The 25,571-nt window shown below is 41.6% G+C and overlaps 1 protein-coding gene across 2 annotated transcripts in view; it reads right to left on the reverse strand.

Moving 5' to 3' along the window:
- Positions 1–25,571, reverse strand: part of ATF6 (activating transcription factor 6) — a 74,637-nt gene that overhangs the window by 28,076 nt on the left and 20,990 nt on the right. The window contains exons 8-12 of one of the 2 annotated variants that reach the window (XM_029962272.1): positions 23,622–23,765; positions 21,728–21,847; positions 20,721–20,823; positions 19,508–19,572; positions 15,478–15,589 (exon numbers count right to left, since the gene is read on the reverse strand). In XM_029962272.1, coding sequence (XP_029818132.1) covers positions 15,478–15,589; positions 19,508–19,572; positions 20,721–20,823; positions 21,728–21,847; positions 23,622–23,765 — 544 coding nt within the window. Of the gene's footprint in view, positions 1–15,477; positions 15,593–19,507; positions 19,573–20,720; positions 20,824–21,727; positions 21,848–23,621; positions 23,766–25,571 lie in introns of both variants that reach the window. The other variant, XM_029962271.1, reaches the window with a different exon arrangement.

A 25,571-nucleotide genomic window follows, 5' to 3' on the forward strand; every position in this document is an offset into this window, starting at 1 on the left:
TCGGGTACTGGATTTAGATCTGCTTTGAGAGAATAAAAGGACAACTGCAGCTTACATCTCACAGCCACTGTGACTTTCTCCTTTTCCTGATTCATCCACTGATCTGTGACTGTTGCCAACTTGTTGGCAATATATTCACCGGGGAGGGTAAACAAATAAACTGAAAGCAAGGCTAACAAAAGGAGAGAATAAAGCAATAGTCTGAGTTAAATTCTAGGCCAAAATTAGTGAGAGCCAAACTCAGGGTGCTCCTCTCTATTCTCCCAGCTTGCTGCTGTTTGTTCTTGCCTGCCTGCCCTGGTTTCAGCTGGGATAGAGTTAATTTTCTTCTCAGTAGCTGGTACAGTGCTCTGTTTCCAATCTATATAAGAATAATGTGGACAACACACCGATGTTTTGGCTGTTGCTAAGTAGTGCTTACCCTAAATCAAGGCCTTTTCAGTTTCCCATGCTCTGCCAGCGGGCAGGTGCACAAGAACTGGGAGCCTGCACGGCTGACCTGAACTAGCCAAAGGGATATTCCATACCACAGGATGTCATGTTCAGTACATAAACTGTGCAGAGTTGGCCAAGAACCACCGATCGCTGCTCAGGGACAGGCTGGGCATTGGTCAGCAGGTAGTGAGCAATTATACTCCACATCACATGTTTCCCCCCTCTCTCTCTCCCCTTTTCATTACAATTATTACTATTTTTATAATCATAATTATTTTATTTCAATTATTAAACTGTTCTTATCTCAACCATCAAGGTTTACTTTTCTTTCCTACTTTTCCTCCCCACCCGTGAGGAGACAGGGGGTGAGCAAGGGCCTGTGTGCTACTTAGTTACTGGATAGGGTTAAACCATGGCACTGCCCAAGAGCAGACAGTGGCAGCTTGATTTTCATCTGCACCCAGAGAGATGCTGCTTCTGAGAGCACAGCAGATGTACAGGAAATTAGCAACAAATTTTTCCTAATTGTGGAAGTTGAATCAGTTACACAGACATACATCAGAGGAGTGGAAAGTCTGTGTTAGAAATGTTTGTTATTCCTCAACTTCTTGGGAAAAGCAACTGACCTTTAGTTAAGTTCCTGGAGATCTCCTCCTGCCCCCCATCCTTTAGCCTGATATGCTCAAGATAGCTGAATATATCTCTTAACCTCTATGAGGTGAATTCCTCTTCACTGAGATGGAGGTAATCACCTCTCAAGCAGTGCCAATAAATGATGTTTTAGGTCACAGGAAGAAAGGTGTTATATAAATACAAGCAGTACTTTCAGCAAACTGCTTTGACCTGGTTTTAAAAATTTAGGTCTCATTTGCATTGTCAGTACCCGTTGGGTAAAGTGGCAATAAAATCACCTTCCTATGGAACCTAAAGAAATGGGTGCTCTTCGTTCTCTACTGATCTGCCATTTTCCCCTCCTCTGATTTCATTACAGAAAATGGTTTCCCCTTCCTTCCACACTATGCCAATGTTGAACAAAAGCCTACCTTCATATAAATACAATTTCCACAATGCAAACGGCACCGTCAAACACAAAGAATAAGGCAACGTGAGAGATAAGGAAAGAAACACAACCAGGTAACACGGAAATAAATACTCTTCTCAGTCAGCAGTGGGGTTGCATCTTTGCCTGAGTGCCCCAGATTTACCCAGAGCTCTGCAATGACTTCAGCTCAGACCTGGGTGGGTCTCTGTACACCTTGGCAGCAGGGACAGGCAAAGTTCCTGGGCTGCCGGTGGTCTGGCACACTCAGGCCGTGGCTGGGGCTCCAAATCCAAGCTGCCTTCTGTTTTTCCCAAAATGTCTGTTCACAGACTACAAGATTTTAATATTAAGATGCAGTGGGCCGAATCCAAATTTGACAGCAGTGTTTTAATCTGTGCAATGTGTATTCCATTATAGATAATTGTTGGAAAGATGTTTCTCATTCTGCAGAACCCAGGACATCTGTATGGCTAAGGATTCATCAACTATTAATAGTTTCTTCTAATTAAAGAGATATTCAGTATAATAATGTTAAAGAAGTTATTGCCTCTGTTACTAATAATCTCAGTTAAGAGAGTATGAACATGAAGTTTCCTTTCATTTTTTTGCCTGCTGCTTTGCAGAACTCGTATTTACCCCATCCTGATAAACTTCCTTCTCCATATTTGTAGCTAAGTTTCACTTCTAAATCTTAATTCTGCGTCCAGTTTTTTTGCCAAATGTCTGCTCTGTTTGAATTTCTAGTGCTGCTGAGGAACACGTAAATCCATTTTAGAAACAGACTTCATTTTATGAGGGAAAAAGGACTATAAACATTTGACATTTTCCCCTAAAAAAACCCCTTAAGCCAAAACAAGAAAACAATCTGATGGAAAATGGTCTTAGAAGCATACATAAGGAATATGATTAACTCACATTTGGTAGCAAAAAGGATTTTGGATGCCTGATGTTGAGGATTCTTCCTTAATCACCCCCAACCTACATTAAGTGCACTTCAGAATGGCTGGGCATAGCCTACAGGTGGCCACCTGAAACAGGAGGGTTCCTTCTCCTTCCCTCAGCCCTGGCACCTTCTTTACCAGCCTCTGGCAATTGTCAGACTCTCCTAAGAGTCCTCTGAACTCTTCTGACTGTTTTCCCACCAACACAATAAAATGGCTCCAGGAGGGATCTGACAAGAGTATGCACAACCAAGGACCCAACTTGGACCACAGGAACCCTCCCTTCTGGTGGTGGTAAACCATTTAAATGACTCACTGGTCTTCACCCGTAAAAAATGCTGGAATCTGCTCACGTATCTAGGGAAGAGAAAAAAAATCATCCAATTTTGAACACTGTGAGAGTACTACAGTGCTGTGGGAACTCACATAACCCCCCAAAACTTACAGCAATGTGATGAAGGCAAAGCAGTATGCACTTATTGTGATCAAAACTGCAGTTTCCTTAGAAAAAGCCTTCTCTTGTGACAATGGATTACTTGGATCCTGGTCTGAAGACTGACTGATAAATGATAAAGGGATATAAACTGGTTCAAGAACACTCCTTGTCCATCTCATGAGCGTGCACGTGAGTGTCTGTCTGCAATGGCAATTGAATTAGCAAGATCACAGGCACCAGATTAGAATAGAGAGAGTGAAAGGCCAGCTTTGGGAAGATAAAAATGTAGAGAGATGCTTCCTTGCACGCTACTCAAAAGACACATCAGGCTATAGCTCTCAGGCTGGGCCTGTCTCTCATCCTGGAGAGCAATATGTTTTCTTCTATCAGTACTTGCCAGTGCTCAACCACATTTAAACATAACAGCTCCAGCAAATAGAAGCCTTTCATCTCCCCACTTAGGGTGAGATTAATTTTTTCCAGCTTTAGCTGTCTGACAGAGCTGTCCAGGCTCCCTTTAAAAGCCACGGAAGGAGAGGCACCGCCGAAAGAAAATTCAGTCCATGCAATGGTAGGTGTTTGGGATAGGTGGGAAAAATTGAGAAGAGCTTTTCTGCCCCCATTAAGCGGAGAAGGAGCCTCACATGTGGTGCTTGAGAATTTGTGGTGCCTGGTATTCCATAAAGCAGCAACAGTAACCTGTGAAATGATTTAAGAACAAAACCCAGATGCAAAGAAGTTAAGGAAGAAAACTGTAAGTATTAGAGGAACACCACAAATTAAGCAAACCTAAGCCAAATTTGGGGAGTGTGACCAGGCCACTGAGGAAATTCTGTCACCTCCTTCCAGTATTGGTGAGACATAACTAAAGTAGGATGCAAAGTTTTGGGTTCCCTTCTCTTCTCCTGGGCAAAGATGGATGTGGGGAAACTGGAAAGAGGCCAGCAGAGGCTACCAAGATGGTCAGGGCCACGTGGTCTGTGAAGAGAGCTGAAGGGAGCTGGGCTGGTTCAGTCTGTTGAAGAGGAGACAAGGGGGTCAATCTAGGAGCAACCTACAACCACCAGAAGGGAGTTAGAGAGACAATGGAGCCAAACTCTGCAGTGCTGAATGATGTGCCAAGGCACCCCAGCAACGTGTGGTGGACTGGGACATTTGGATTCTTCCCCTGCCTAGCAGTGCAGCCTTGCTGTGGGTCACCACAGAGGTACAGGGTCTCCCAATCCTTGGAATGTCCCAAGACTCAGCTAGACCAAGCCACAGCTGATCAGATCTAGTGCTGACAATGGTCCTGCTTTGGACTAGAGCCCTGCAGAGGTCCCTCTAACAAACACTCCTGTGATTCTGTGAGGATTCAGAATCTTGCAATTGTTAGCAAGTAAAAACCAAAATGGCAATACTGCAGAAGACTGTTAGTGGATTTTTACAAAATCCTTTTCATTAAAGATTATTTAGAAACTCTGGTGTACAGGGAGATGGTGCTGGTGAAACCAACCAGTAACGAATGGGTGCAGTTCTCTGCCTTTATCTGTGCACTTCTCACTTGACATGTGCCACTAACATCTAGAACTACAATAAATGCTTTTGCCTCCAAGTATTCTAATTGTGTGTATTTTGCTTATGAAACAAGAAGTCTCAAGCTGATTTCAACATTTTCTGCAAACATCCTGCAACCATATCAGAGAACCGCAGAAGCTCCGTTTTCATAAACATGAGTTTTAAAAATGAAACGCCTCGTTGACAACATTTCACCAAGCCACTGGAGCTTCCAGCTTTATTATTTCAAAATACAGAGGACTTTCAGGTCAAAGAAAGGCTCTGCTGGAATTCTAATCCTAGGATAAAGATGTGAAGAATGATGCATGGAAGTTTTTAGATGAGTAAGTACATCAGTGTACTCTTAGACACTGAGGATAAAAATAATATGGCAAAAGAACTGATTTTACTCTGTGGATAGCATCAGTTGCATGGGAACTTTTTTAATCACCCAGACTATGCTCCCATATGAGCCCTCCCATCTTTTCTTACTACTGTACTGGTTTTAATTCTATCAAAAAAAAAAATTGAACATTCTGGACTCACCACAATTTCTGCAAAATATCAGATGCCCTGCAGGCTCCAATCCTAATCCTCTCCTCCAACACAGCTGGAGGGCCAATCAGCTTGCCATTAGCCAGTTTAATATGTGTAGTCACTATTTATTACCCAAATTCATCAATGAAAATATCTCATCAGGTCTTCAATGTGCAGGTTTACAGAAGAGCAAGAGCCTGAGGCTACTTCATCCTGGTGGATGTGCTTCCTTTCATTTTCATTCCCTCTTGCCCTCTGAACCTCTCCTTGCTCTGCAGAGCTACCCCTGACCTGCACAAAGGCAACATGAACTCCAGGCAGTCCCTGAGCTCCAAATCATTTCCCCCTCTCCCTCTGATCCCACAGAAATCTGTTTGTAAGCACACACAGCCCTGTAACAACTGCACATGCCTTTACTGGGAGGAAAATGCAGACAAGGAGCACAGCAACACATCATTTGATGGGCCAGATTCAACACTGTAACTTTATACAGGCCAAAGCAGCTGCATCAAGGCTTTGTCAGGACATTTTCAAACAGAAAAAGCACCGCAAGCAGATAGAAGTGACCTGTAACAGAATCAGACAGAAGGTACTACTGCCAAGGTACAGGGTTCTGGGTTTATTTTCCTTCTTTTAATCCACACCAGTCTTGTTCTTAGATGTCTATTTTCCTATGAGAATTAAGGTACTGGAAGCAACTTCTACGAGCAAACAGGTAAATTTTTAAATCAGCCACTGAGATTTGGAGAGACTGTATAAGTCATAAGGACTGCCAGTTTTGATCCATGTAAAGACATTCTACTCTGCAGGACGGTGATGGTTATAACTGCCAGGGGAGCAGAGGAGGGAAGGGAGTGCTGTAGGGAATTAAATGCTAACTATTTAGGAACTTAAAGGACATCAGGTTGTTCTCTCTGGCAAGGTTTGCAGCTGTACTCTCCTGATTGCAGACACATGTGTGCAAGATAATGAGACTGAAGTACACACACACTTATACGCACATTTGTTACATCCTTTTGACAAGTCACATGCTGTGGGTAATATCCTCTTCCTGGGCTGCCATACCAAACCCACACTAGCCAACTCTACACTGAAATGGAAATACCCTGTCACAACATTGCAGTTTACTCAGCTGGCTTCACACCCTTTTTTTCTTAGCATTTGTAGTACCACACCTGTGTTTAGCACGAATCTAAAGAGTTTCTTTCTGCTTGTGTAAATGTAGCTCTTTACACTTTCTTATTCTCCTAGAGCTGCAGTTAACTGCTTTTGTCAAAATTTTACACTCAGAAAACCGCTGCATCTGTCCCTTTTCTCCAAATGACAGCATGTTTATGTCCTGTTTCATTTTTGTACACGTTTCTCTATGCTGGCACTTCGGAAACTGAGAAGATAGGAAACTTCATGCCTAGATTGTATGCAGCACCTCTGCTGCCTGCTGGAGAGTTACAGCTTACAGCTGGTTAGCAAATACCAAACAGATGGGTTAGCAAAAGAAAAGAGAAACCCACAGTGTTATTTCCCTGATGTTAAGGAGATGTCCTTCCACAGATGCTGGTCCCAGACTACCCGAGACAGCAAAATGGTTCCTTTTCAGTCTCATTTTCCAGTAATCACCTGCCCAGTGATTACCTACTGAGTTCCTGGATCCTGATGAAAAACTCCAGGTCCGAGTGCTCAGGACTGTTCTGAAAAAGGAGAAGAGCTCCATGCTGGTTTCCTAGAAAGGAGATTAAAAAAGGGCCTCCCAGATGTTAACAAGTGACTCAACCCAGGAATCTCCACACTGAAGAACGGCTTGGGAATGTCCACTTCTAGAGTCTCAGAGGACAGCATTGCTTAAGACACAGGAGCCTGGCAGGTCTTAGATCAAGAGCAGAAGGTCTGTGTACCTTCCTCGCACACAGCAAGCTCTCTGAGCACAGCTTAGACCACTTTCCTCATATTGGATATAACACCTCTTTGAGGTAGCTGACACGTCAGACAGTCAAGAAAACCAAGGAACAGTAATAGTCACTGCTGCAATGCAATGCTTTGTGGCACTTTGCCAACTCAACTCCAAGGGCAGTGGCCCGTGGGATTTAACAGACAGGCCATTTCTACCCTGCACCCTCATGGTGCACATGCTGTTTGAGAGTTGTGCATGTGCCCCTCCTGCACAGCTTTGCCTTGTCTTGAAAGAAGTATTTTCAAGTGCCAGAATTATTCACATGCACACTTTAGCATTTGCAATCAAAACACAAAGAGGATTTCCTGAACAGTAGTTTCCAGACTGAAAGATCCCTCTGCTTAGCTCATGATATTCCAGATTCTTAATCACTAACCCAAAGCTGGACAGTTTCTATCAACTGTGCTGGCAAAACTGGAGTTCACCCAAGTACATGGTGAGGAACAAGCCATAACAGGCATGAAGCAAAATGAGCTCATTCTCAGACCCGTATCTCTCCTTCAACTATCAAAAACAGAGGTTCGCCCTACTGGGAGCTGGTATGGAAGTATATTTTAAAATAATTAAATGGTGAGAAGCTGCTATGGATACAGGTAGAACACATCTATATAGGATTCTCTAAAAGAGCATTTAGCCATACTGTTCTGCAACAGATCATCCCAATACAGTGATAAAACACAGGGAAGAAATAAAACCTGTATTCTGAGAAAAAGGCCTTTCTGCTTTCTAGTATTTATAGCGAGGAGATTTACATGCCTAAGTGTCTCCTAACGTTTCTCAGCCCTTTATGAGAAGCCAGTGAATTTCTGCAGCTGCTACTCTGCCTTTCCATTAGCCAGCCCAGTAGATAGGCCACAAGCAACCAGGAGTCCCAGAAAACAAGTTTTATGTTCCACTTTCACGCAGTTTTAAAGCCAGTTACAAGATTCAAAGCCAGCTAAAAGATAAAAATGTACCGTTAATTTTATCGCACTTCTTGTCTTAGGAGTGTAAGTGATTTAAAAATAAAACCTGGAAGCCACGAGTGTTCTGTTTGGTCCAGTGGGAGGAGATGATAATCTGCACACACTCATAACACCTGGGCTCTTACTCCATAAAAAAAGCTTTGTGTGCTGTCCAGCTAAAAATCTGGCAAAAGGATTAATTCAAACTGGAAGCAAATAACTTAATCTGACCAGAATTAACTCTAAAAGTGTGCCTAAGATTTTAAATAATGGTCTCAAATGTAATACTATAATGATTAACATTTGCTAAAAGGTAGGATTTCTATTGTGGACAAAACCACTACCTAATGAAACCAAAAACATCTCAATTCTTCACATTTTACTTCTGAAGCTGTGAAAGTGTGAAGTGCAACTGAGAAAGCAAGCAGCAGTATTTCAAAGTGCTCTCTGTGTATACTATCATTCAAGGCAAATCAAATATCATGAAGGTCATTTGTTTTCATGCAGCTCATTCCTACCAAATGCAAATCAATTCCCTACTGGCTGCTGCAGTTCCAGAGCTGAAAGGTATAATTTCTGTCTTTATACAGTTAAGGCTCAGTCAGCATCGATCCCATAATTAAATACTGCTACAGATCATAAGCAAGAGCCCATCATTCCCTTATAGGAAATGTTCAGAATAATCTGAGCAAACTTTTCTTCCATGAATATCATGCTATCGCTAAAGAGAGATGCGCTATTATCTGGCATAATTAAAGTGTTATTAATGCTTTATTGAACTTCGGTTATTTCCCAAAGGAAGGGAACTACTTCAGGGTTGTATTTCCACAATCTGCTCTAACTGAATGCACATTACTTGTTTGTGGATAAACTTGTGTTCCTGCTCACTTTGCTGTCAGCAATTGTCTGTTCTGTATTCTTATTAAGTGAGATACTGCTGTCACTTCCTTTACTGACACAATTCCCACTTTATAATCACATCTTCCATGCTTCCCATATTTCTCTAGCCTATGTCCACACCAATTTCATAAGCAGTGGGTCTTTTACAGAGGTTTTCCAAAAGCAACAATCCTTCTCTACTTCTTGCCCACAACTCTTTGTCTGTAAGCATGCAGCACATTTTAAATACATGTATACTATTACTGGTCACGTCTGTCTGCAACCACTTTGGGTTTTGGAGACATTTTTTGCAGTATGTTTTATTTTCACTATAATTATCTGCAGTGTATGTTGTCCTTCCAAATACTAGTTTAAAAATAACAAAGTATTAGTTAGGTCTGGGACATCTAAGGCTGAAAGAAGTTCAGTGACGGCATTAATATGATTCATGAAGTTCCAACAACCATACAGAAGACAAACGAATCAAGACTATACACACAAAACCCAAAAGCATCTTTCGCTCCATGCCAGACACATTCAAGTGACTTTTCTATCTCTGCTTACACATCTGTCCTCAACACTACATTCATTCTCAATTTTATTTGGAGGACAGTGGGGTTCAAAGGGACTCAAGGAAATAAAAATCAGAGTGACAAAGACTTTGCTTCCAAGATACCTTGGAGTAGCTCTCCAAGTAGGAGGTAGGAACAGAACAGACATATCCAAAAGAAACAAAACCCCACTTGACGTGACAGGCATTACCTCCCTTCTCAGAGGGAGGTAACGAAGAATGCTTTTTGCATTCTTGTTCTGGTCCCTCCTAACCACTGTTTGCATCTGGCTGAGCCAGGCTCCTGCCCTGTAGATGCTACACACTGCAGCTGGTACTTGCTGGCTGCTCCTTTTCGGGTTCCACTCCTACACATCCAAGGTATCTCACTGCCTGGTTCCTTCTCATCCTCCTGAGCTGTCTGCTCGCTCCCTACAGCACACACACACAGCCCTTCGCTGCTTCCCTCCCAAAAGCATGTCCTTACAGTGAGAAATAATGACACACTCATAGGTTTTGCTGGAAAATACTAATAGGTATTGATAGAAGCACTTTTTAAGGAATTGCTGGCCCTTTAGCTGCAAACCTAAATCAACTTGTTTTAAACTTGCAGTTGTGTTTTTCTCATCTGCGAGTATTTTGAGAATCTCAGGATTGAGGTAAGGCCATTTGTGCTCTAAAGACCAATATACACTTTTAGACTTAATTTTAGACTATTACATTTCTCTCTGGAGGTTTTTACACTAAGCTCCAAGATGCTACCGAAAGCTACATCTTCTCCAGCTGAGTAACCAGAAGACCACAGAGAACCCTTCTCCTCACCACCTCTCAGTCCCTTTGAAAGTCATCTCTCCCTGCTCCCCTTCCACACCAGAAAGGATGACAGTTTGAGAAAGACCAAAACCAAAACTCCTTCACTGTTTTCATACAGACATCAGGGATTTGGGTGGAGAAAAATCTCTCTGACACAGAGAGAATCCATGGTTTAGCCAAAAAATAGGGAATTTGTAACAAAGAATGCAGCAGGCCAGACTTCATTTTCACTATCGACACTTAGATGGCAACAGGAGGTTTTCATAATGGATTTTCAAATTTGAAAGTCAAATGAAGCTGTAATTTGACAGAGGCTGGCTCACTGAGCTTCAGGGCATGCTGCAGCACAATCACACACACTGTTTGCTTTCTCAGATTTTCCCAGAGAGGCAAGAGTTGGCCTCACAGAGAAGACAGGCTAAAGGGTGACCTCTGCTTTGAAAAGGACAGGCAATTTTATCACAGATACCATGCCCTAAGCCTCAGTTCTTTCAACACATATTATTCTCAGCATCTGTATACAATATAGGACAAGATCTTAAAATCCTAGGATCCTGGGATAAAGTAACTTTTTTTTCCTCTCAATAGCTAAGGTCAGGCTCCCCAGGAGAAAGGAGAGTTTGTAAAATATTTCAAAAATCTGCATATTAACTTGCAGCAGTTGAAAACATATAAAATAGCTGCTATATCTTTAGGAGCAGCAGGACTGTGTGGGTCTAATCAGGGCATTTTATCTGAATGAAAGACCAAATTACACACCCCAGTCCACAGAAATCCGCAAACAAAGTCAACAGCAGAAAACTTCATGTTCAGTAAAAACCACCCATTGTCAAGTGCAACAAAGTAGGAGAAAAGTATATGTTAGAACTGAATTTCTGGCTATAAAACGTCATCTTAAGCCAACTTCTTATCCAGCAGTTTTGCCTGCAGGATGTAGATGGCATCAGGAGTGCAGCGAATTGAAACCTGTCTCATGCTCTCTGAATACATTCACATTATCATTGCCAGAAGTGTGTGCAGCACAGCAACCTACTGCTACACAAGCATGTCAAAGCCAGGCTTTATAATCTTTTGCTTCCTGAAAGTAATATATCATTCCAAATACAATTATATCATCCCAAATACAATTAGCACAGCACAGGCTTATTACCAACAGAAGCACAACACAATCTAGACATTTTTATTCCCAGCACACAAAGAAAGAACAAAAGTTCTGATTTAAATTTGGCTTAATCACTTCAGTGAGAAATTGTTTGCAGAACTTGAGAAACCCTTAAATGCTCATTGCAGATGTTGGCTTGAAGGACCAGAAATTCACATTCATAATAAGAGGCTTCCCTGAAGCTCTATGGTTTGTGGCACTTGAAGCAGATATTTACCAAGTGAAATTCTGCTCCTACTGGAGTTGGTAAAGGCTTTCCCATTGATTTCCATAGGGCTCCATCACTCTCACTCTAACAAATAATAACCAGAAGCATCTTTTAATATCTATCTTTTACTGCAATGTACTGTAAGATACTGTATATGCACTGCATTAAATGCAAGTGGCAGGAGACATTTGTGCTCTGAAATAGATAAAGTAGCAAGAGGAAATGCCAGTAGTCCTCTGAATTTCCCAAGTGAATCAAACTTTAAACCATGCTTTCCTTAAAAACAGTAATTACATTCTTACCCTAAAAAATGTCACTGTCCCTAAATAAGCCCTGCAGCCATGTCATCAAAGGGTCACTAACTGAACCTTCCAGGATGGGGAAATCAACTGGTTAATCACTCCAAGTTGTGGGAACTCTGATCCCAACCACACAAGAATGGAATGATCCCAAGCAGCACTACAGGCCAAACTAAATTGGAAGGGATTTGTTTTCTCCATTGATTTACTTAATTACTTTTCAAATTAAGCTAGCTATTCAGGTAATTCTAGAAACAACCTCAAGGCCTGAATACTCTGTGGCAAAACAGATGTGAGCTCTGGGAGGGAGCTGTGTGGGTGCCAGGCTTAGAGAGAGCTGAAGCAGCAGCCAGGTGTCTATTCCCTGCAGACAGAGCACCTCGGATCAACTAACTTGGGTTTTGTATCCGTGCTCCACTGGGGGTTTGTTTGCAACAGATCAAGCAGACTTGCTATCACAGACCTTACAGGGTAGAAATCAAAGGTGTTGGCAGAGCAACAGGCTCTTCGTTCTGCCTCTGAGACTTGGGAGAAATGAAAGGAAGGTTCAACACCCACTGGAGACTCCAGTGTGCTCCAGCAGAGCTCAAACTGCCGGGCTCTTTGCACAGAACCAGGCAACTTGTTCTCAGCACCTACTGCACAGACCTCCCAGTTCTGGATGTGTTCTCAAAGACAACCCAAACCAGTGCAACTTAGAGGCTCAGTGCGAAGACATCACCTTGGAGTGCTGGAGCACTTGGGGAGAGCAGAGCGCCCTGCAACGCTAAATGACTCCTGAAAACCACGGCTTCCTAAAAGTTAAGTAGCAAGAAAAAAATTAAAATGACCAAGCTACTATCTGAAGAAAGAAATGGTGAAGAGCCTTGCCTACGAGGGATGTTGGCTGCTGATGCCTGGCAGAGCTGGGAGACAACACTGATTCAGTTCAACAATTCCTTAGTCACTGTTAATGGCATATTTCTTCTTGTTTAAAAATTACATTAGAGATTCCCCTGGCAATAGCAGAAAATTAATTTCTCTAGATTCCCAAAGTGAAAGCCCTCCTTCTTGTATGGATTCAGCTGATCCAAATACTACTTTATTTTCCTCTCTCCTCCTTAAAAAAGAAAAAGAAACCCCACACAAACTTCAACTGTAAATATGCATACCTGCAAGCCTTCCAAGGCAAGGAAAGAAAATAAAATTTATGAGATCATGGGAAAACTCAGTCTTACAGGTACTAAGCACTGCCAGAAGAAGACACAGTGCACAAGAGCTTTGCTCTCCAACCTTGCACCTTCAGAAGCCCTGGCTGAGTCCTACCATATGAGAGGCTCGGGTAGCCCTAGCAAATGCCATTTTCTAGAAAATCCAAGGAACTCAGAGCACAGATCCTGTAGTGCAAGTGAGAACACATAAAAAAAATCTGTTGCAATTTAGCACATGCATCCAGGAGAAATGCTAGGTTATGTGGTGCTACACACAGAGCAGAAAACACATGGAAAAAGGATCCAGTGACATCAGGTGGAAGGGATCTCTGAACATCCACAGTCCCACCTCCCACTCGGAGCAGGACAATCACCAATACCAGAACCATCCACTCCCTGGAACTTTTAACTAGATGATTCTTGTTCTTTTGTTACGTTATTTGGCTGCTTATTAACTGTTTGGGAGTGTCTGCATGGCAAACAGCCAGAGAAGGAACAAAACCTATCATCTCCAGGCCTTGGTTCCTAAGTTGGACAAGAGAAAGCAACAAAAGTGAACTGAGGAAATCAGTCCCCACTCAGCTCCTAATCATCAGTGAAAAGGGAATTGTGGTCCAAAGAAAATGAAGTCAGCAGTCCTCAGGAGGAGGTGAAAGGGCACCTCCCTTGCTGGGGCCCTGCTGATGGCACCCCTCGGGCTGTGCAGGAGCCCTTTCTTCTGCACTCACAAAAGAATCCAAGCAAGTAATTTAAAAGTGCCTCAGGGCAGAGCTCGCCACCAGATCAGGTTTGCCCCATTAAGATAATAAATGAGGTAATGCATAAAACTGCCTCTCATTTGAGGACATTTCATTCATAAAACAGAAATACCAACAGCTTTGCTACCAAATAAACTTCATAGATGGGTTTAAAAAGTCTCTGCATCTCTCCCTGCAGCAGAGCAGAGCCAAGCTATAGAGATTCTGTGGCACAAGACACACTGTTTTCAAGGACAGCTCTGCAAGCTGAAATGAGAGCTGACAACTTCCAGGTCATTAACCTGACAGCATAAACAGGACCTATGTACAAGCACATGCATTCAGGTGGACTGGAGCAATGGCCCCAAAATGCAGACCTAGACAAACACTATTCAGCTTTTTGTTCTGAGTTTCCAGAAAACCTTCTATTCTCTACTCCCTTCTCCTCATCCTCAGGATATGTGGAGCCTGGTGCTGGCTATATTTGTGTTGCTAGCTGAAAGAACAGCAGAACATGCCAAGCATTTAATAACAAAATTCCAGCCTTGTGACACAACCCAGTAATCCCAAGACTGGAAACTAACCTCACATTTCTACTCAGCATAAAGCCCTAATCCTAATAAGAGCACCACTAGTTTTATTTTGCCTGAACCTTTTCTAAAGACATGCATCTCACAAATTAAAAAAGTTACCATGTACCAGGTGACCTATGTACCCACGGCATCTACAGACTGGTAAAGTTATGACAACACAGAAACTGCTAAAACTAGTTAGGCTTATCTGTATGCTCTTACACAGAACAGGTTATAGCTGGATGAGCTGTTGTCGTGGCCACGGCTGGTCCCCTACTACCTTGGGACTCCTCTCAGAACACTCCTAAGACAAGGAAATGGAGATTTGCAGGGCCCCAGGGGGACCATGGCTGGGTGTGAACATGCATATAACAGTGCTCATCTAACACTCCAGCTGCAAAATGGCAGGGTAGGAGGCTCAGCAAGCCAAGACCCCAGGTTCAGTCCTGGGACAAATGTGCATTATATACATTATCTAATGGCTCATCAAGACCCTTGCAAAAAGGAGGGAATAAACTCCTCCAACCCCAAGTTGGTGTTTCAACCACTGTTTCAGCCTTGATCATTTCCATCACCACATCCCAAGCAGCTTCTCACTACTGCAGCTGTCCTGGCTTCAATACCAGTGGGGCCTGCAGTTCACAAAGTGTCATCAAACACCTGGAATTACATTTTATAACACCTTTTACTGTCACTAACTGCACTGCAGATGTGAGGACATGCCTGACAAAGCTGCAGCACAAGTCTATGCTGTATCAAAGCACAGACAGCAGAACTGCTCATCTGTCTCAACTTACAAATCACAAAACAGCAGAAAAATTGTGCTGCTGCACACAGCCCTCTACAGCTGCAAGATGTGACACATAAAACTGCAAATGCAAAAGTTCTAGGGGAAGATAGAAACAATACTATGTTAAGCTAAAAGAAATAATTTGTGCACAGGGTACATTTATTCCTATACCGAGAAGAAGCACAAAAGGCTAATACACCTATTAAATAGCTATAATGTGTGTTTAACCACAGGGTTCATGCCATGTTGTGCTGTCTTGCCCCAGCACTATGATATTTTCTGCAAAGCTCTTTGCATTTCCAACTGGGATGGGCATATTTTGCAAAGACCATGATCTGGCCATGTACAGGGTACACAGAAGCATCACTTCAGAAGAAAGAAATTTAGCTTCAACCTTGACAAAGTCACATTTTATGGACACAAATAAGAGGCCAGTGTTACACAGCCACTACACTTACTCTGCGGAATGACACCACGTAGAAAGTATCCTCCCTTCGGCGAATCGCTTCAAAGAAGTCTTGATAGCTCCTTGGAGAGGCATAATACACTTGCAGCTCATTCCCTGAGTTCCTGCTGAAATAAAGAAGGGGGAAAGGTAATTATTTTAGACAAGGAAGTTAACTTCAGTGAGACAATGACTTTAAAAGACCTGCTTTTCAAAGGAACAGCAGCTCTTCATCCATTGAGAGAAGCATGAGGAACATTAAACACAGGTGAAGACAGTGAAAGTACTGGGTACTTTCTGAAAGTTCAAGGTGCTTTGAAGGTCTTACTTTAGGAAGGTTTTCCAGGCTTGTTTTTATTCATGGTTCTGAGGCTGGCAAAAACCCGTCTGCTAGCTCAACATAAAAAAAAAAAGTTTCAACATGAAGTGTCTGAAAAATTGTGATGACTTCTGAAAATAAATTTTAGAATGTAATGTCCTTCTGAAATATCAAAACATTTAATAATTTTCTTTTACTGATAAGAATCCAAACCACTGAAATTGAAAGAAGTGCAAAGTTAAGCATAAACAGAGCTTCTAATTTACTGTCAAATGACAACTCCACTTTTTCTCTCACCCACCTTTTAATTTTTTTCCCCGTGTCCTTGGTCAACTCAAAGATTAGCTCTTGATTTTCAATTCAGACAGTGGAGCAAAAATAAGATATTTGCATAATTCTGGCTTATCTTATCCACAGTTCTCATCTCACATATATCGGACACAAGGAAAAGATGCTCTAAACCATTCTAAGCAAAAATACTGGCAAGTCCTACAATCACGGTACTTATCCACTGTTTATCTTGGAAAGGTGAGAAATTCCTGGCACATACTGCTATCGTGTATATTTCCCCAATCCCATTCCAAAATAACATATTTAAACAAATTGGAAGGCTATACTTACACAAACCATTATCTGGACATTCAACCAGTCATTTTATCTTAATAGCACACTGTGTGTTTGCAGTGTTTGTGGCAAGGACACTGATCAGACTATCCTTCCCCTCCCAAGCTTGTCTTCTGCTGACCCAGGTTTTAAACTATGGTGGCTAATTTAGACTATTTTGATGTGTTTCGAAAATATGACCATGCACCCAAAACAAGGCACAAATCTATCATCAAGTGATTTTCTCAAGCAGCAGTAATAGCAGACTGTCATTATCTTCTCTTCTACTGTTAACATAGTCCTGCTGCAACTGAAGGACTGCAGCTGCCACGCCAGTTGCCCTTTAACAGGATTGGGGGTGTAAGTCCTGGGGGATCAAGAGCAGGCAGCTCTACACTACATATCCTCTTCTGCAGAACTGAGCAAGCAAGGAATCAGATCACATCCTTCACACACAGGAAACAAAGACTGGAGCTAATTTGAGCTTGATTACTCATTCATGAAAACACGTAGGCCCACCAAGCCACCCCTGAGATTCAGCATTGAAGTTGTACTGTGATAAAAGGCATCACGCCCACGTGTTGCTCAGCACAACACATCCTGAAAGCTGAAACGGGCCCCACAGATCCGTTTGCTCGCCCACACTCCAGAACATGCAGCTAGACCCAAAAACTGGCCTTTTATAACTCTAAATCCAGGCATGGGAGAAAACTGTTCCAAAGCACTTGGAAACCACTGGGCTTTTACAAAGCTCTCCTGGTCATGGAACAAATCTAACACTAGTCCCAGATTCCAAGTGATACCAGGGGATTACAGGCATGACATTGCATCTACCTTTGAACACCCACGGGTAATTGCAATGGACCTCTCCATGAAAGGAAGGGAGGAACTTCAGAGCCAAAAACAGGTGCAAAAATATCAGTTGTTTCAGTAACACCTTCACATTTTACAAGAAAACATCATATTAAATGTACATCCAAAACAGTGGTACTGAGCCTGGGAGATAAATGAGTCTGTCTTGTTTTAAAAGTTTGAAGGGCACTGTTGCACATAGGTTTGTTTTGAGAAGGAATGAGACTGGACACAGGGCTTTATGCATCAACAACCATAATTTCAATAGTGAAAAACTTAGAAACAAGAAAATAACTAGAGAGTTTAATATCGAAAGCCTTAAAATACACACTTGCAGAAGCCTTCAACAAAACCACCTTTGAAGGAAGCTTGATAAACAGATGAGGGGTTTTGATGATTTCCTTTGAAATCATCTTAATTTTTGTCTTCATCCCGTGCTTTGACTTCTCTGCAATTTTTTTCAATTAATAAAATTTCTTTTGGAATCCAGGACCAACATGATAATCAGTGCTACAAAGATAAATCTAGATACTGCTAATGTCCTCCTGTCCGTGGATTCAGGTCACCAAGCAGGGTGTTCTAGAAGACAAAGGTCACTCAATTTACAGTCACAGCACTGGTATTAAAAATTAAACACCTTGACAGGGGTAATATCAATGACCAAACTAAATAAACAGCAGTTTATTCCCAACTGATGAGGCACAAGTGCTGCAAAAAGGAGCTGTGGTGCTTGCAGGGAAGCTGAATGTGAGCCAGCAGGAATCTGGAGGGAAACTGCATAGTGGGTTGGATTATGGACAGGGACTGGAGCACAGGATGCACAAGGAGAGACAGAAGACAGAAGGAACAGGGCTTGTTCAGCTCAGAGAAGAGGAGGCTGAGGGAGCTCTAACTGCAATACTCCTGATGGAGATTACAACAGAGATGGAGATCATGTCTTCTAAGAGAGACATACAGTAAACCTTAAGTTAAATCTACTCTGAGTTGGAGATTGGACTAGAGATCTTCAGAGGTTCTTTACAACTACTCTGTGATTCTATGACTTCATGGAGCACCTAATAGCTGATGGCTCTGGGAGGAACTGGAAATCTGTTCTATGTTCTTAGCAGCTCCAGGACAGTCATAGCATGCAGCTGCCATGACTCACTGGTCCTGTTCATGTAAACATCATTAATCTGAAAAAAAAAAATTCTCACTTCCTTCTGAGCACAACAGATTATTCCATGCAGAGTTACATGATGTTGCACACTGTTTCCAGTAATCCAGATAATTTTTTTCAAGAGTAATGCAAGCATGTATATTAAACCGCTTTATGCCATGAGGCTTGTTCAATTAAAACAGATAATTTTTCATCTACCTGTAGAACTCAAATAGGTGTTTTTTTTTCTTGTAAGTCAAGACATATCAAAATTTGACAGCCTGGTTTCCATAACACTGGCTTGCAGTTTTGCTGTTTTCCCCCTGGCTGATCCTGCTGTCAAAGCAGCAATGCAAACCGAAGGCCCACAGCTGTCTTTCAACAGCAACATTTCAGGTGGTGTTCTCAACAAAAAGTCCCCTTTATAATCCATTCTGCTCTTACACTCCTCTTTGGCACTTCAAAGCAGAGAACCTCTTGAACTGTCTCACACAGAATTCAGGAGAGAGAAATTTTGTTTCCTCCAGTTTTACTCTCCAGTACTTCCTGTCACCAGGGAAGAGGGACAGGATAGTTACGTGGAGGAGGGAGCAGGGGACATCAGGAATCTCTGGATTAGTGTGCTCCAGTAATCAGCATGGAAAAATCAGGAGATGGAGACAAACCATGCAAATAAGGCATAATGGTACTTTAACTTCATCATAATAATTTGGTCCTAGCTATACTGGCTCTACTCTTGAAGGCAGTGAAAGAAACCTTTCTCCTACCAGATTCATGGCTGTTTGAAACTTTCTTATAAACTAATGATGTTCTCACAGATAGTCCCAAGTCAATTCTCCTTTTTTCCCTAAATATTCAAATCTGATTGGAAAGGTATTCTGCAGAGTGAAGTAAAGATTTTTGTAAGACTTATTGGTAGAAAGACCCCAGAGTGGAGCTGTGATACCTTTAAGTGTAGTTTAAATTATTAGAAGCAATTATTTGCTAAGGCACAGAAATTAGGCCAAGAAAAGTAGCTGCATTTGGCTTAAGAATTCTGACAAAGTGAAACCCAGCCTTTTTTACCAACTGTTGGTGAAAAGTTGGGTTATTAAGTAGAAAGCAGTAACAAAGGAGCTGTTCCTGCCTTACCTGAGACTGGTGTCTGTGTAAGGCATGGCCATCAGCTGGGAATCTGCCTTCTCACTCAGGGAGCTCTGAAAAAGGGGGAATATGAAAAGATGACACAAAGTGCAAACAATAAGCATTTTCCTGGTTTGCCACTACATAAAATACGTTGCACATCTGTAACAGAGAGTACAGTGGGGTGCAGAGGTTAATCAGCGCCCTGCACCAGAAATGTGCGTTTTTCCACTGGTGAAACATGAATAACTGAAATGGTCAGCAATCAAACTGGAACAAAAACAACAAAAAAATTTTAATACAGCCAGATTTGAAGTCACACATTCAGAGACAAAGAAGAGAGCCTGGCACCAAACCCAACAGTTGCACAAACTGTGTGATCCAACTGAAAAATTCGCTACCACTGACATCAGATGTGCAGAATTCTTCTGAGGTCTCGTCCACTTTGCAACTCTGCTAAAACAGACTATTCACAACATGCTTCTGGTGTTTGAAACACTAAAAGCACACGAATTTTCTCTCCTTAACTGTTCTGTCAATCTCCTTTGGACAGCAGTGAAAAGAATCTGAAGTTTAATGCACAATACCTTTTCCCTAGAAAAGTGAAGTATTTCCCACATTGTTAAGTTCAATTCTTTTTCAAGCTCTAATCAAATAAAAGACTTTGAAAATTCATTGTCTTCATTTCAGCCTTGGTATCAGTATGCCATGTAGATGAAAGGATTTATGTGTATAAAAGGGATTTCAAAAAAAGAGAGAGATGAGCGCAAGTCTCATAATTCTGTAGTCTTACCAAAAAGTAATCCCTCCAGCAAAAATCTGAAAAATGAAATAGAAATATTTCAACAAAATCAATTAGCTGTGCCCCTTAACAGTGAGGCAGATGAATGTGCAGTTGCAACCAACTGCTTATCTTTGCAGAAAAGCCATAAAAAGGCTAACTACCGATTTAATTTTAGAAAATGCTGAACCTATTTTGATGACCGCTAAAAAAATTCAGAACTTCTAGCCTGAATCCAAGAGCAGGAATGGAAGAACAACTTTGACAACATAATGATCAACCAAACCCAGCAATTTAAAATGGGAAGTGTTGGGTACCCTAATTACAGGCACCATCGCTACTTTTGTCTACAATAACAAGTGCAAACAAGTAAGAGAGAATATTTCACATTGACTGAATTATCTTGTCATGCTATTGAGTCATGAGTATAAACCTGTATACCTGCATAACCCGTGCTTTCTGCTGCTGGTTATTTGATAACCTTCTAGATCTTGTTCGTTCCACTTCATGTCTATGAACCCATCCTCGAAGTTCATGATTCAGCCTAGAAAAACCCACAGCATCAACAGATGTTTCAGAGAACAATGGCAAAGATTTTTAGTTTTATAAAACAGTTTAGCCACTATAAAGACACACTGCAGATTACTATTCTTTTATCTTATGATCGTTTATTTTTAACAAAGGAGTAATAAAATAAAGTTGTAAGGTGAAATTTATGAGGGAATTTGTAAGGGAATATCTATAAAGTATTGTACTGATGGATGTTTCAATATAAAGTAGATACAGTAGTTCCTTTTGCCCAATGAACAACAATTTTGAAGTTACTGGAAGGACCATGGCAATTCAAAATCAAAAGTTGATCAAGACAAATTATTGGTTAAGAAGGTTAAACTATGGCAAATAAATCTGAGAGAAAGAAGGGACAAAGAAGATGGAGATAAGGTTAGTGACACATCTGTGGAAAAAGTGGAGGTAGGTATTTTCTAACAGTGAACGAAGCACATCTGCTCAAGTTCAGTTTGCTTGTATCAGAAGCTGAAAAATAGACCATCTCTTATGTAATTCAGATGGAAAAGGCTTTTAGCTGAACTTGATTTCCATATCATGAACATTCCTACATATGAAACAATTTCTCTTCTGAGTCAGAAAGCTGTCAGAAAGCTGTTATTCAATTGCTATTCAATTGCTGCAAATGACCAGTGTGAAAAGAGTGAAAATCATGACTAAAACCATCAAAAGATTACAAAGATCCAAGTCGATCTGTCCTTATGGCAGCAGACACTGGACAGTGCAGACGTTTAGACAGACACTGGTCACGTACTGGATGAACTCTATGAATGTACAATAACATCACTCACAGCTGTCTGCCCAGTAGCACTCAGCCAACACAGAATTTGTATCTCAACTCCTAGTAAACCTTAAACACTCAGAAAAGGTTGATTGCTCACCTCAGTGACTCTGTCCGGTTGATCAGAGGCCGACAGGGTGGGGGTGGTGGTGAAATATATAAAAGTGGCTCTTCTGAGACTATCATTAGTGCTTTATTATCAGACACAGAACGATCATACCTGGAAAAATAAAGAAAAGGATATCAAGAAATCCCTTAAAATACTTTTTTATGGACCTTTGACCAAATCCAGAGAATGAGCACTAATATCAGCAGACCCACAAATGTTATAGCTGCTCCCTTGGGACCTTTGAAACAGGTGAATAACAATTCCTATCAAACATCCAATGTTCTCAGTCAATTCCTCAATGGGGTCTGACAGCACTCAACACAGGGAAGACAGTTGAGCATTAGCAGATGTTGGATCTCTTCCCATAAAGGCCAGATATTGAAAGAAAATGTAGCCTGTAAAATATTCCTCATAGTATGTAAACTATGTGATCTCTGCAGAGGCAACTTTCTTTTTCATTCCAGAGCTGTGCTACAGAAATACTAAATTTATTATCGACTAAAACCATGCAGAAGTAAAGACCATGAGCTATACAACAATGGAGCAGCCACGAACTACATTACAACTGAATGGAGAGGTCTTACATCTCCAGGTGTCTCCAGAATCTAGCCTGGTTTTGACAAAAAGTGAAAAGGAGCATCTATTTCTCAGTACAAAAATCCATAACACTCTCAGCACCTCCTGAAGGGTTAACTACTTATCACAATACCTATTATAAGTTTCTCCCTTGATAAGTTCTCAATGTAACAGCTTTAGTCCTCTACGTTTTGATAGACTTGTAGCTCCTAAACTTCAATTTCTTTCTGAAAAATCAGGTATAAGAGCTCATGAAAGCCTCATTTACATTCCCGTCCTTTTCCCAGCTTTCTCTTCATTTTCATGTCTGCTTCTCCTGTCTACTGCATCTAGGACTGATAAAGAAAAATATGCAGCAAAGAGCTCACAGCTTGCCAAAATCAGGGTGAAACAGTGAAAGAAAAGGAGGAGATACAGGCACATGCATATCCTCCTAAGAGAACTAGTCTACTCTTACATCACCTAAGTCATGGTCTGAAATGTACCACACAGGACACAAAGCCCTCACCATGGCTACAGCCTTAAAATGCTCTTGATTTATTGCCTTCTTTCTGCATGGCAAAATACATTAGGGCTTTCTGCACATCTGTGCCTGGCTTTGTTCAACCAGCCAAAACACTCTACTGGAAAGGGACAGTCTAATAGGATAAATCTTGTAAGGGGAAAACATGAGCTGTATTAGCCAGACTTCAATCTGGAGGCAATTATATGTTCACTTATGAACTGCATGCTAGAGATTTAGGAAGCCTGAAAGCCAGTATTTAATTAAATAATGCAAAAACACAAGGATGGACTCAGAGTTTTATAAAAATGTACAGTGCTAAGTTCAGAGTGTGTTCTTAATTGTGAACTTGCCCAGTCTTCTCTCGAGCAACTAAGAAAATAAATACTCCAGCTTGAAAAGTATGCAGATATAGATAATATGACAAATATCAGAACTATGCAAGCTAAAATATAGATCAGAGGAAAAAAGCAGACAGATGAAGGACTGAAAAAGGTTCTGAAAGCCTCTGTGGCATACACTTGTTTATGTGCTCTCTTCCCTAACACCATGCAGCACAGCCACGTGTACACTTCTGAAGCATTACGTATTGGGTAATCTTGGAGATAAAATACCATATTTATTTGAAAAACAACCTGGTAAACTTTGTTAAATAATAAAAGACTAGCTTTCAAAACACTGTGTTTGTAAGCTCTGCTGCTCTATAAAAACAGCAATAGTGCTGGCCAAAAAGGTCAGTAAGGCAGGGAGAGCTAAAAGCACCATTGCCCTCTGTCACTCAAAATATGTTAAAGGTTTTCATCTCACCTATTACTCTTCTCAGGAATGATGCCCTCAGGTATTTTCTGAGCTGCACTGGACTCCTGGCCAGCTGAGAACTCCAGAAGATTTCTGGTCCGGTGATTAGAACTCGCAGTGGAATCAACTCCACTGGGATCCTTTTCGAATATACTGGAAAACATAATAAACATAGCAAAATGTATCATGCACATAAAGGCTCTGCAAGGCACTTGACTGTGAAGTGTTAAATATTCTCAGGAGGAGAAGCTTCTGGCTGCTGTTATGTTACACGGATAAGGTTCATATCATATCTAATGTAAAAACTTGATATCTTGTGTCACTATAATACTGTCATTCAAAGCATCAGTGGACAGAAAAGCAGTTCTTCAGTTTTAATTGTTTGAAGGATTTTGATGCTCTGTTTTTCATGTTCCCCCACATAAGCTTCACCTGATGAAACAAAGATCAATCTGCTTGTAACCCAGATCTGCAGGCGTAATAAAATTATCTATATCCAAGTAAAAGCACCCCTAAACTTCAACTTTTATCAGCCTTAAAGTACATTTGACATAGTTTATATGAATAGATTATGTAAGGAAAACTTAGCTACCAAATCCTGTGCAGCTGCAAGCCTGGAATGTTATGCCAGACATCTAACAAAAGTGTACACAAACATGTATGTTCAATTCTAGTTGGATTTAGAACAACTGGCAGGGCTGACAGCCCCATCTACAAAGCAGCAGCAGGCCATGGTCCCAGACACCCTGTTGTTCCAGTGTGTGCCTGCATTGATTCAAGGATCCTTCCCTGGGGGCTGCTCAGCCAGCCAGCCATGCAGCACAGGAACCTCTGTGCTGCTCTCCATGCAAAGCAAGGCAGCAGCACTGCACATGTGAGCTGGAAAAACGACCAGCCAACTGCTGTACAACATCGACTGCATCCCAGTTCAGAAGGGCAACTTGCAAGCGAGAAATCCTGAGAGCACAAAAGCAATCCTTCAATTTCTCCTCTCCCGAGGCTGCCTTTACATGGTTGCTTCCTGAAAAAAGTGTATTTACAAACCCAAGTCCTAACCTTCTTGGCTGACAACAGCAGAGCATCACCAGCAGCAACATGGTGAAAACACAAAAATACAAGCCCCCAGCGCACCAATGAGATCTTTGCCATACACGCTGACCACTGCCCACAGAGCACATTTTAATTCATGCCTCACTTCTCCTGTGCAGCAGAGCATAAACTCTACAGGGGAATCTCTCATTTTCCTAGTTTTACATGGCATCACTTTGCAACAGGCAACAAATACAAATGGTAACAAGAGACAGGTAAAAACTAGGAGGGCAAGATTAAATACTCCACAACTACACAGAAGGCACACAGAGTTGCCTAACAATTTCACGTCTTTTGCCAACACATTTGCACTCCTGTTAGTAGTAACCCAGGTGTCCCTGTGAATAATTTTGTCATATTCTGAACCACAGGAGTCAGGGCAATCCTAGACCCTGGCTGACATCACTTTGGCTGCCTCATCTTCTCCAGGTTTCTAGGCAGCATCATTGAGTCAGGGGAGCAGAACTGCTACAGGTTGTGCTTTCACTAGTGCCAATGGGCAGAAAAGTACTTACAGTTTCCTTACTGCCTATGTGCACTGATATCCAAATGTTTCATTGCTTCTACTGCACAGCATGGAAAGCTGGATGGTTTATTCATAACCTCGTATCAGGTAACACCAGGCTATCCAATTTAACAGAAGTCATCTCCACTATCTACTGGATTTTATGAGACCATGTTTCTTCTCTTCCGATGAAAGCATCAGCACAACTGGCAGCATCTCAAGCCCAGAACCAGAGCTCAAAACTAAGGCTGAGGCTTAAACAGATGCCACACCTTCCTGCTGGAAGTCGCTCACCGTCAAAACGCCTCACTCTACCTAACCCGGAGTCATGACAGCCAAAAGGACAGGGTAGTTTATTCATCAAA

The sequence above is a fragment of the Manacus vitellinus genome, unplaced genomic scaffold (genome assembly GCF_001715985.3).
Source record: "Manacus vitellinus isolate BGI_N305 unplaced genomic scaffold, ASM171598v3 scaffold_44_pilon, whole genome shotgun sequence".
Lineage (NCBI taxonomy): Eukaryota > Metazoa > Chordata > Aves > Passeriformes > Pipridae > Manacus > Manacus vitellinus.